The 13,476-nt window shown below is 40.5% G+C and overlaps 1 protein-coding gene across 1 annotated transcript in view; it reads left to right on the top strand.

Moving 5' to 3' along the window:
- The window catches only part of fancm (FA complementation group M), a 119,687-nt gene that overhangs the window by 32,596 nt on the left and 73,615 nt on the right, over positions 1 to 13,476 (top strand). The window contains exon 5 of the mRNA XM_067991853.1: positions 10,878 to 11,009. Coding sequence (XP_067847954.1) covers positions 10,878 to 11,009 — 132 coding nt within the window. The remainder of the gene's footprint in view (positions 1 to 10,877; positions 11,010 to 13,476) is intronic.

Genomic DNA, 13,476 nt, shown 5'->3' with positions numbered 1-13,476 from the left:
TTAAACTACTCCAGATCCATGTTTTCCATCCATCCCCTGTCTGAATGCCAGCTGTTTTCACATATAGGTCAGTACAATGAATTAAATCTGGCCTGTGATGAAAGATTTGTCTCCAGCTTTGTGGCAAATATATCCCTGGCCTTGAAAGTGTGTAGCAAATTTTCAACCGGAATGTCGATTACGTTTATAATAATGAGTACTTATTGCTGATTTCAAGTAGCAGGGAGACCAATTTCCATCTATTCTGGTTCAGTTTACTCTAGAATTAATCTAGCAGTTTATTCATACTGTAGAAAGTGAAGTAAGTAAATAGCTTCCAAGCTTGCTATGGGCTGGAGAGCTAATTTACACTGGCGTAGACTCTGTGATTAAGGAAGTAACTGTAAAAAGATATATAAGGAAAAGAAAAGTACATTGTTTGCAATGATCTATTAATTTTGTTCACAATGAATGGTGCTAAAATTCCTTAGCTTCCACCTACACTGGTAAACTAGCTGCTTCATGTCCAGCTAGAAGCATAGTACTTTAGGGCATTCACTTCCAGGTTTATATGAAGCTAAGTGGGTAAATTCCCAGCCCCAGTGAAAGTTCTACTTCTCCAGGTTCATTCAGTGATCCAGGCAATCAACAGTGATCTGGATTACTATGGGTCTGCGTGACGTGGGTATTGGGTCACCGAGTTTGCCGTAGTCTTGACTCCAATCTCCCATCATGGGTGTCATCTTGCAGCCAACCTGACCTGTGCCATATTAGCAACATTCTTTACACAAGATGTTATAATTATGTATTGCAACAAATATATAATTTTCCTTACTTAATGACATTGGCTACCCAGCTTAACTAATAGACCAAACAGAAATAGTGCTTTTTGCTCTGCTTTGGTAACAAAATTTTGTTGTATTCAGGAAACATGGGATGGTCTCTCAATGATAAACAATCAGAAATAGGAAGACTTTGATGGGTTTTGTCTTGATGAAAGCAGGAGTCAGTTTTTTTTCTCAAATAAACATAGAAAATGCTGAAAATATACAGTGGGTCCATCAGCATCTGAAAAAATAGAAGAGATAGATTAATGGATCAGCTGAAGACCCATTTTTAGAACTGAAAAGAGAACATAGGTGAACCCTTTTTTTAGCCAATTCAATTCACTCCACGTGATATCAAGAAACGGCCGAGTGCACTGGATACAGCAAAGGCTATGGGCCCCTACAACATCCCGGCTGTAGTGCTGAAGACTTGTGCTCCAGAACTAGCCGCGCTTCCAGCCAAGCTGTTCGAGTACAGCTACAACACTGGCATCTATCCGACAATGTGGAAAATTGGCCAGATATGTTCTGTCCACAGAAAGCAGGACAAATCCAATTTGGCCAATTACCACCCGATCAATCTACTCTCGATCATCAGCAAATTGATGGAAGGTGTCATCGACAGTGCTATTAAGCGGCACTTACTCACTGATAACCTGCTCACTGATGCTCCATTTGGGTTCCACCAGGTACACTCGGCTGCAGACCTCATTACTGCCTTGGTCCAAACATGGACAAAAGAGCTGAATTGCAGAGGTGAGGTGAAAGTTACTGCTCTTGACATCAAAGCAGCATTTGACCGAGTGTGGCATCAAGGAGCCCTAGTAAAATTGAAGTCAATGGGAATCGGGGAAAACTCTCCAGTGTCTGGAGTCATACCTAGCACAAAGGAAGATGGTAGTGGTTGTTGGAGGCCAATCATCTCAGCTGCAGGGTTCCTCAGGGCAGTGCTCTCGGCCCAACCATCTTCAGCTGCTTCATCAATGACCTTCCCTCTATCATAAGATCAGAAGTGGGGATGTTTGCTGATGATTGCACAGTGTTCAGTTCCATTTGCAGCCCCTCACGTAATGAAGCAGTCCGTGCCCACATGCAGCAAGACCTGGACAACATCGAGGCTTGGGCTGATAAGTGGCTAGTAACATTCGTGCCAGGCAATGATCATCTCCAACAAGAGAGACTAACCACCTTCCTTTGACATTCAACGGCAATACCATTGCTGAATCCCCCACCATCAACATCCTGGGGGTCACCATTGACTAGAAACGTAACTGGACCAGCCACATACATACTGTGGCTACAAGAACAGGTTAGAGGCTGGGTATTCTGCAGCGAGTGACTCACCTCCTGACTCCCCAAAGCCTTTCCACCATCTACAAGGCACAAGTCAGGAGTGTGATGGAATACTTTCCACTTGCCTGGATGAGTGCAGCTCCAACAACATTCAAGAAGCTCAACACCATCCAGGACAAAGCAGCCGCTTGATTGGCACCCCATCCACTACCTTAAACATTCAGACCCTCCACCACCGGCGCACCATGGCTGCAGTGTGTACCATCTACAAGATGCACTGCAGCAACTCGCCAAGGCTTCTTCGAAAGCACCTCCCAAACCAGTGACCTCTACCACCTCGAAGGAAGGGCAGCAGGCACGTGGGAACGCCACCATCTGCACGTTCCCCTCCAAGTCCAACACGATCCTGTCTTGGAAATATATCGCCGTTCCTTCATCGTCGCTGGGTCAAAATCCTGGAACTCCTTACCTAACAGCACTGTGGGAGAACCTTACCACACGGACTGCAGCAGTTCAAGAAGGTGGCTCACCACCACCATCTCGAGGGCAATTAGGGATGGGGAATAAATGCTGGCCTTGTCAGCGACGCTCACATCCCATGAATGAATTAAAAAAAGGACCTGACCAAAACGAGCCATGGGTGGAGGTGGGGGAAGGGAGAAAAACTGGTAATTTGATCGTCAAAAATTCTGAAACTAGTAGGATCTGGTAATGAATCAGTTTTAAAAAAATAATAAAGCATGTAAAGTGCTGGATGATCTAGAAAGGTCACCTGAATCAGGCTGCAAAGAGGTGAAGGCAAGAGGTGTCTGAACTGTTGAGTACAAAGTGGAAAGTTAATGGAGCAGCTATCAGGCAAATGCAGGAACCAACACCAGTGGGCCCCCTGTACTTCAGTCAAGTGACAATTCTTTACGTGTGAGCCTAAATGGTGAGTGTTGAGCAGGTTATTTGACCATGGGTAACATCATAACCAGAGCCAGATCCTTTCCTCACCCCACACATGCACACTTTTCAGCGGACAATCACTGGATAACCATCAGTAGTGGAAATCCTGGCCATCAGTTCCACCGCCCTCCCCCATGCCCCCTAATCCAGGGTAGCTAGGGCAATCCTGGTTGAGATCAGCTAGCGCCGCATGTACTGAAAATTAAACCTTGGACCAGCTGGTCAGTACGTCTTTACCCACTAGGTTATCAGAGAAGTATTGTGTTTTGTGCTGCCCCAGGACCATCCCTCATTGATTTGTTTGTTTTGTGAAATGTAATTCCAATTTGTTCACGCAGCTTTTTCAGATTATTGGAACCATCTGGAATAATCCAATTTAGCAACTGCTCTCAGAAGAAAGCAATTCAAGCTACTGTATGTAACACTGAGTCACCTAATACAGTGGTTACCATAACAGCAGCTTACAATGTACAACTTGTTTTATCCTTGTGCTTTCAGCTTCTGTAGCAGGCCAGCTTATTGTACATCTAAGTACCTTGGTACCATCGATTTGCTGCACAATACTATGCTCATATGAGTGTTGATTTTTAGCATTGAATTGTATGGGGGAAAGAATACTGGAATCTGGCAGAATAAATACAAGTGATTTTTGAACAGAAAGTTAGTGTGACACAAAGTAATTGAATCCTAGAATCATAAGTTACAGCATGGAAGGAGGCCATTCGGCCCATCGAGTCCGTGCCGACGCTATGCAAGAGCAATCCAGCTAGTCCCACTCCCCTGCCCTATCCCTGTAGTCCTGCAATTTTTTTCCTTTCAAGTACATATCTAGTTCCCTTTTGAAAGCCATGATTGAATCTGCCTCTATCACCCCCTCTGGCAGTGCATTCCAGATCCTAACCACTCACTTTTTTAAAAAAAAGTTTTTCCTCATGTCACCTTTGGTTCTTTTGCCAATCACCTTAAATCCATGTCCTCTGGTTCTTGACCCTTCTGCCAATGGGAACAGTTTCTTTCTATCTACTCTGTCTAGTCCCTTCATGATTTTGAGTACCTCTATCAAATCTCCTTGCAACCATCTCTGTTCCAAGGAGAACAACCCCAGCTTCTCCAGCCTATCCACTTAACTAAAGTCCCTCATCCCTGGAATCATTCCAGTAAATCTTTTCTGCATCCTCTCTAAGGCCTTCTCACCTTTCCTAAAGTGCGGTGCCCAGAACTGGACACAATACTCCAGTTGTGGCCAACCAGTGTTTTATAAAGGTTCAACATTACTTCCTTGCTTTTGTACTCTGTCTCTACTTATAAAGGAATATTCAGGAAACAATAAGATTACTTTATAAATTTGAAGCTTTGGGGAGCAATTGCTTAAAATCATTTCCCACTTAAGTTTTATTTCTATTCCTCATTAAATCTAATTCATTAAATCTGGATAATTGTTTCCCACATTGTCCTAAGTGATTATAGTTAAGAGTTTTAGACTGTACAAATTATAAAATCTGAAAAGCATAATGAGACTAAGATGTTGGACAAAGTTTCTGAGTGTTGAAATATTTGGAGCAATGCGTGTTTCTCTTGCAAAAGAAATTTGACATTCTTGTATTTTTTCTTTCCTTGATCACTTGATAACTGGTAGAGAGGCTAACAATATGATGTTGTACGCCTATGATAAGTAAATCAGTAAACCAAAACAAATGGGTTTGTAAAATTAAGACTTGTATAACCAGATTTTTTAAATCAAACAATATTTGTGGCTGAAAGTAAGATTCTGTTTGTAGAATGTCCATGTTTGTGGATGACTGGTGAGAAATAATGCTTTGCAGAGAGGAAGTGAGCAGATGAATGGCACATGACATCAAGAAAATCTACTGCACATATGGCAGCAAATGGAAGGGATTTGCCATCTGGTATTAGAACATAGAGGAATCATTTGTGTTAGGATCATTTAAATTTGAGTCCTGTCTAAAGATTTGCGATTTAGTGCTAGGGTTGCATTATCCTCTAGTGCTGTTCTGTTGAAGCTTAGTGCAAGAGGATCTTGATGCACAATCCCATTAAGGTATAAACTGCAGCTATATTGAATTCGGTTTTAAAAAAAAAAGAAATCTGGAAATAAAAACTGGTATCAGTAAAAGTGACTAAGGATGGGCAATAAATGCTTGCCAGTAAGACGCCCACATCCTGAGATTGAATTTTTAAAAAAAAGTTCAGTTCTGGAAAACATCAAATTGGGCTTGTAATACCGGAGTGATTTAGAAGATGGTAACCAGCAGTTCAGCGCTTGGGGCGGGGGGGGGGGGGGGGGGTGGAAAAGAGAGAATATTGTGAAGATTTGTGCCTATCTCTTGATCACTTAGCAAAAAAGGAGGCAACAGTAGGAGCTGAAAGTATGATGCAGTAGTAATTTGTGCATTTTTTTTTTTGTTTGCAACATGATTATATATACTATTTGCTCTGTCCTGCAACATTCCACTGCTGTGATGGTAACGTTGGCTTAATAGGACTACCCAATGCCAGTTCCATGCTCTGGCCAACAGGTGGTGCTCCAGATACATTTTCTAGACATTTCTCAGCTTTCTCTTCCTCCTTGATGCCATTTTAAAAAATTGCTCAATTAAGTTAATATTTCAAATGATTTTTTCACACTTTAAAGTTTTTTTTTTTGTTTTATCAGTTCAAAATTCTACTTTTCATTTTTACCTTTTACAGGTTCCTGTTTCTCTCTCCCTCACTCCTCTCCTCTTTCCTCTTCCCCCACCACAGTTGCGCTACAAGTGTACTGAAAATCCTGCTCTTTCACTGTCTGCCTTCCCTGCTAGTGACTTTGTTATAATCCCTGTCACTTCCTTAAAACCACTGCTGCTTTTACCTATTCTGGCTCCAATGACTTTGCTTGAATTAAAAGTTTACCCTCTTCCCTCACCAATTGCTTGGCAGGGTACCACCCTGGTGTCCACTCCCAGCGCCCAACCCATTCTTTAAACTTGTGCTGCCTCTCCGTGGCCAGCCTGCTCCGCGAAAGCGCTCCTCCCTGCTCTCATCAACATTAATACTGCTAACCTGCTGGCTTGCCATTCCATTCCATCCAACCTTCGTTCCTCTTTCGCATGTTCTGGGCTCGTGCTGTCCTTGCTCCCCTGTATAAAATCAATTTTCTTCAACTTAAAAATGCAAACTTTGGCACTAAGGAAAGTATATAGGTAATTATTTTTACTCTGCTAACTGAAACTATGGTTTCCTTGCCTGATGTACAACATTGTTAAATTTTTAAAATATTTCAATTATGTTCATACTCCCCACTTCAACAAAGCTGCACATTGCTGCTTGCTTCTGATTGGAAATATTTTATTTAACACAAACAATTAAAAATACAGCAGTTTTCTAATTTAAAAATATGTTTACTGGGAGCTCTCCCCTCCCTGTAAATATATTGCTCTCTTCTCTCAGCTCTGGTCCAATTATCCTCTACCACGTCTCGCCCTGTTTGATTATAGACTCCACTTGGTTTTGACTCCCTGCGTGCAATGCCATGGGAGATTATTTATTACTAGTCAAATACTAGAAACTGATTATTTGTAAGCCTTGTAGATTCCAGGGGAAAACATATTGAGGGTGGAAAAAAAGACTAATTGTCAGATCCTTTTGCAGTAATGTAATAAGTACTTAGTTGTGCACTCTCAAATCATAAATAGCCCATGAACAAAGCCTAAGGGATTACAGAACAGTAAAATATGACCAAACTTGCCATACGGTTTACAATGAGTGCTACAGTTATCAAGTTGTTGATTTTTCCTGTCGTCTTTATGTAATGATGCTATAAGTAGGTCAGCTAAGGCTGCTTTGTGAGTTCTGACTTCTGATCATTTAAATTTGGGCTCGGACTGATTAAATTCCAGTTGTGTAAAATACATGCATGTCTGAGTAATGATTATTTTGATTGTTCTAGTAGTTGAGTGGTTTGAAATTACGTCTGAAGTTTAAATTAAAGGCTTAATGAGGAAAATTAAGCTAAATTTAATCTATTAAATGTGAGATTAAGTTTTAGTGTCTCCCTTTCATACTGTTCTTTGGAGTTGGCTATATTTCTGATATTTCCATTACATTATAGTTCCAACTGCCTCCAGTTATGACATCTTATTTCAAATGCTTCTACTGTTCGGGTATATAAATCTTTATTGTAAATTTGGCCCCTCTCATCGTCCCTATTGTCTGTCTTTTATGGTATGCAGTTCATGCATTTATGTGTCTCTTTTGAATTTCTGTGTCCATACCCATGTGTTGACTACCTTATGATCAGTCTCACCTAGGATCTGGTTTCCTCCCTGCCCTCTACCCCAGCCATCTAGCTTTAAATGGCTTTCGATTGCGGCCTTGGTATTCCTCGCAAGCCTTTGTTCCTACTTGGTTTAGATGCAGCCCATCTCTCCCATAACAGTCCTTTTTGTTTTGAAAGTGTACCCAGTAATTTATGAATGTAGCAACGTTTTTACACCAGATTGTCAACCATTATACGAACATAAGAATTAAGAGCAGGAGTAGGCCATTTGGCCCCTCGAGCCTGCTCTGCCATTTGATAAGATTATGGCTGATCTGATTGCGACCTCAATCCTACTTTCCCGTCTTCCTACTATAACCTTTGACTCCCTTGTTAATCAGGAATCTATCTAACTCAGCCTTCAAAATATTCAATGACCCTGCCTCCACCGCTATCTGGGAAGGGAGTTCCACAGACTCACAACCCTCTGAGAGAAAAAATTTCTCCTCATCTCCGTCTTAAATGGGCGACCCCTTATTTTTAAACTGTGGCCCCTAGTTCTAGTCTCTCCCACAAGGGGAAATATCCTCTCAGCATCTACCCCTTCTAGTCCCCTCAGGATCTTGTATGTTACAATAAGATTACCTCTCATTCTTTTAAATTCCAGTGTGTACAGGCCCAACTTGTCCAATCTTTCCTCATAAGATAACCCCTTATCCCAGGAATCAGTCGAGTGAACATTCTCTATACCGTCTCCAAAGCAATTATGTCCTTTCTTAAATAAGGAGACCAAAACTGCACACAGTATTCTAGATGTGGTCTCACCAATGCCCTGTACAACTCTAGCAAAACATCTCTACTTTTATATTCCATTCCCCTTGCAATAAATGTCAACATTCCATTTGCCTTCCTAATCACTTGCTGTACCTGCATACTAACTTTTTGTGATTCATGTATTAGGACACCCAGATCTCTCTGTACCTCAGGGTTCTGCAATCTCTCTCCACTTGAATAATATACTGCTTTTCTATTCCTTCTGCCAAAGTGGACAAGTTCACATTTTCCCACATTATACTCCATCTGCCAAATTTTTGCCCACTCACTTAACCTATCTATATCCCTTTGCAGATTCCTTATGTCCTTTTCACAACTTACTTTCCTGCCTACCTTTGTGTCATCAGCAAATTTAGCAACCACACATTCGGTCCCTTCATCCAAGACGTTGATATAGATTGTAAATAGTTAAGGCCCAAGCACTGATCCCTGTGGCACTCCACTCGTTACATCTTGCCATCCTGAAAATGACCCATTTTTGCCTACTCTGTTTCCTGTTAGCTAACTAATCCTTTATCCATGCTAATATGTTATCCCCTACGACATGAACTCTTATTTTATGTAGTAGCCTTTTGATGTGGTACCTTGTCAAAAGCCTTCTTGAAATCCAAGTACACCACATCCACAGGATCCCCTTTTATCCACGTTGCTTGTTACTTCCTCAAAGAACTCTAATAAATTAGTCAAACACGATTTCCCTTTCACAAAGCCGTGTTGACTCTGCCTCATTGCATTGAGATTTTCTAAGTACCCTGCTATAACCTCCTTTATAATAGATTCTAGCATTTTCCCTATGACAGATGTTAAGCTAACTGGCCTGTAGTTTCCTGCTTTGTCTCCCTCCTTTCTTGAACAGAGGAGTTACATTTGCTATTTTCCAATCTGATGGGACCCTTCCAGTATCTAGGGAATTTTGGAAAATTAATACCAATGCATCTACTACCTCCGCAGCCACTTCTTTTAAGATCCTAGGATGAAGTCTGTCAGGACCTGGAGACTTGTCAGCTTTTAGTTCTAATATTTTTTTCAGAACCCTTTCCCTGGTGATTGTAAATATTTTAAGTTCCTCCCTCCCTTTCACCTTGATTCACAATTATTTCTGGCATGTTATTTGTATCCTTTACAGTGAAGACAGATGCAAAATATCTGTTCAATTCATGCGCCATTTCCTTATTCTCCATTATTAATTCCCCAGACTCACTCTCTAGAGGACCAACGCTCACTTTACTTACTCTTTTTTTCTTTTTCAAATACCTGTAGAAACTCTTACTGTCTGTTTTTATATTTCTAGCTAGCTTTCTCTCATATATTCTAATTTCTCCCTCCTTATTATTCTTTTATGATGTGGAGATGCCGGTGATGGACTGGGGTTGGAGGAAGCCTCCGAAAGCTTGTGGATTTTAAAATAAAATTGTTGGACTATAACTTGGTGTTGTAAAATTGTTTACAATTATTCTTTTAGTCATTCTTTGCTGTTTTTTTGTATTCTGTCCAATCTCCTGACCTGCCACTAATCTTTGCGGAATTGTATGATTTTTTTTCTTTCAATTTGATACAATCTTTAACTTCCTTAGTTAGCCACAGATGGTATGTCCTTCCCCTAGAGTCTGTCTTTCTCACTGGAATATATCTTTGCTGAGTGTTATGAAATATCTCATTAAATGTCTGCCGCTGCATCTCTACTGACACATCCCTTAACCTAATTTCCCAGTTCACTTTAGCTAGCTGTGTCTTCATGCCCTCATAATTGCCCTTATTTAAGTTTAAAACACTAGTCTTAGACTTACTCTTCTCTCCCTCAAACTGAATGTGAAATTCAATCATATTGTGATCACTGCTACCTAGAGGCTCCTTTACAATGAGGTCATTAATTAATCCCGTCTCATTATACATTACCAGATCTAGAATAGCCTGCTCTCTGGTTAGCTCTAGAACATGCTGTTCTAAGAAACTGTCCCGTTACATTTTCACTTTTCTTGGTCTATGCTCCTTTCCCAAACACCAGTATACCAGGGAACAATATTTTGTATTTTCTATCTTGAATATGACTTTTAAGGCTCATATTTTATTTCTCTCCTAACTTGATTGATCTCCAACCTCTTTTATGGATTTGCTGCTTCAAACACTCTTAAATACTGATTTTGTAGCTGTAATTGTAACTGGCACTATATATACTTTAAGGAACTTGATTAATCATTTCATTCTGAACAACAACAAAGATCTGATGCTTATGAACTGAACTTACTCTATAAATTGAAAATAATAGAGCTGGCAAAAGTCAGATTCAAAGTCCGTAAATCAACTGTTCAAGCTAAATTGAAACACAAAGCTGAGAATACAGCAGAAAATGAGGAAAGTGGACATGACTTAGCATTTATATGCCTGTGGCCACTTTTATTGACAAGTTGTAGAGGCAGCGATTTTGACAGGCCCATATGATGAGCATGGCAGTCAGAAGTTGTATGTTGTAGAAGAAGGCCAAGATGTTTGCTGAGTCACTGGAAGGTTGGTTTCAACCCCTTCAATGGCTGTTTGTTGCAATTCAAGAAACTGCACAGTATTATGTTTTGTACTGTGTGCTGACCGTGGCAGTGTGGATGTTACAATCTGAGTGACTGGAATGAGGTTGTATTTATCAACTGGCAATAGATAATGCCATAGGCAATTTAACTATTAGTACTTAAAAGGCAAATACATTTTTTTTATAACTAAAATTGCATTATTCTCTGCTTTAATTTTAGGTCTTGGAAGCATTTACAAGACGTCTGCTCAAGGCTGGAGCCCTACTTCATAAAGATATAGCAAATTTGACCAAATTTCAAATTGTTCTTTCACGAGAACAATTTAGAAAAAATCCTCCAATGCATATTGTGGTAAATAGTCACGCTTTGTTACTTTAACGTGTTTAGTGGGATATCTGTCGGGTATAACTAATCCTTTGGTTGCCATTTTGTAATTTTACATATACTCTGACTTTGTTACTTGGATGCAGTTGTCCTGCTATTTGTGAAGTGCTGACTTTATAACTTTTCTAAGATTGAAAGTCAGAACACAAAAACAATCTCAAATATCAACCAAAGAATGCAAAACTGGGTTAAAATCATAGCTTTGGCTGGCTATTTACCGACACTGTTTAGCAGTGTTTTGCCAGTTTTTGTTTGGATTAAGTAGACTATATAGAGCACTGTGCAATGATAGTACAGTTTATGGAGAGGGCTGGGACAAAGAAGAAATTGGGTGGGTTCCTCGTCAGTTTCTGATGAAGTAGTATTGATAATTGTGCCAAAATATAATTTTCTGGACCATCGTCTGATCCTGACTGAAGAATTAATGTGTTGAGGTGGAATCAGAGACCTGAAAGAAAGGAGAAAAATGGAAGTGTAGGTTAATTTTTCCCAACAACGCAAACTTGCATATAGGTTTGACCAAATGCACTTTGGGAGGTATTAATCTTTATATGGAATGCTGTTCTATAACTTAATAGCAAAAAAAATGCTAATGTAACAATATTTATAGGAATTTCAGGCCAAAGAATTTATTTATAATTCATTCACAATTTGGGTTTAGGTTTGTAACAACCCATGGGGTGGGGGTGGGGGTTGCAAGCACAGTGATTATTTTGATTGGCATATATTTGCCTACAACGATATTCATTCTTTTCTCGTTTGATATTCAGCATCCTGTTTTTTTTTTTTTAGGTTGGTGTAGCTTATACTTAGTTCACATTATTTTTACCATGTCTTTTTAAGCTTCAGCCACAAAGTGTGATGAATGTGCCCATATAAGTTTTTTTTGGCATCCTGTGGCAGTTTGAAAAAGAATACTGGAGAGGCGAAGAGATTTTGCCGAAGTGTTTTCATTTTTGAGCATAGGTAGAATGAGTCAAGATCGTGCCTTCTGACTACGCCTGTTGCATATTCCCAAAATCAAGGCGGAAGGAGGCCATTCGGTCCATCGAGTCCACGCTGGCTGTATGAAAGAGCAATCCAGCTAGTCGCTATCCCCGTAGCCCTGCAAATTTTTTCCTTTCAAGTACTTATCCAGTTCCCTTTTGAAGGCCATGATTGAATCTGCCTCCACCACCCCCTCAGGCAGTGCATTCCAGATCGTAACCACTCGCTGTGTTTAAACAAAAAATGCTTTTCCTCATGTCACCTTTGGTTCTTTTGCCAATCACCTTAAATCTATGTCCTCTGGTCCTTGACCCTTCCGCTAATGGGAACAGTTTCTCTCTACCTAATCTGTCTAGACCCTTCATGATTTTGAATACCTCCATCAAATCTCCTGTCAACCTTCTCTGTTCCAAGGAGAACAACCCCAGCTTCTCCAGTCTATCCACGTAACTAAAGTCCCTCATCTCTGGAATCATTCTAGTAAATCTCTTCTGTACCCTCTCTAAGGCCTTCACGTTGTTCCTAAAGTGCGGTGCCCAGAACTGTACACAATACTCCAGCTGTGGCTGAACCAGTGTTTTATAAAGGTTTATCGTGGCTTTCTTGCTTTTGTACTCTATGCCTCTATTTATAAAGCCCAAGATCCTGTATGCTTTTTTAAAAATCGCTTTCTCAACCCGCCCTGCCACTTTCAACAATTTGTGCACCTATACCCCCAGATCTCTGTTCCTGTACCCCTTTTTAGAATTGTGCCCTTCAGTTTATATTGCCTCTCCTCATTCTTCCTACCAAAATGTATCACCTTGCATTTTTCTGCGTTAAATTTTATCTGCCACGTCTCCGCCCATGCCACCAGCCTGTTTATATCCTCTTGAAACCTATCACTATCCTCCTCACTGTTCACTACACTTCCAAAGTTTTGTGTCATCTGCAAATTTGGAAACTGTGCCCTGTACACCCAAGTCCAAGTCATTAATATATATCAAAAAAAGCAGTGGTCCTAGTACCAACCCCTGGGGAACACCATTGTACACCTCCCTCCAGTCTGAAAAACAACCATTCACCACTACTCTCTGCTTCCTGTTACTTAGCCAATACTGTATCCATGCTGCTACTGCCCCTTTTTATTCCATGGGCTTCAATCTTGATGACAAGCCTATTATGTGGCACTTTATCAAATGCCTTTTGAAAGTCCATATACACTACATCAACCGTATTGCCCTCATCTACTCTGTTACTCATCAAAAAACTCACCTGTGCTGACTTTCCCTAATCAATCCACACTTGTCCAAGTGACTGCTAATTCTGTCCCAGATAATCGTTTCCCCACCACCGCGATTAAACTGACTGGCCTGTAGTTACTGGGTTTATCCTTGCATCCTTTTTTGAACAAGGTTGCAACATGTACCATCCTCCAGTCCTCTGGCACCACCCCCGTATCTAAGGA

Source organism: Heptranchias perlo, chromosome 10 (genome assembly GCF_035084215.1).
Source record: "Heptranchias perlo isolate sHepPer1 chromosome 10, sHepPer1.hap1, whole genome shotgun sequence".
Taxonomy (NCBI): domain Eukaryota; kingdom Metazoa; phylum Chordata; class Chondrichthyes; order Hexanchiformes; family Hexanchidae; genus Heptranchias; species Heptranchias perlo.
This window is presented reverse-complemented; position numbering and strand designations above follow the sequence as displayed.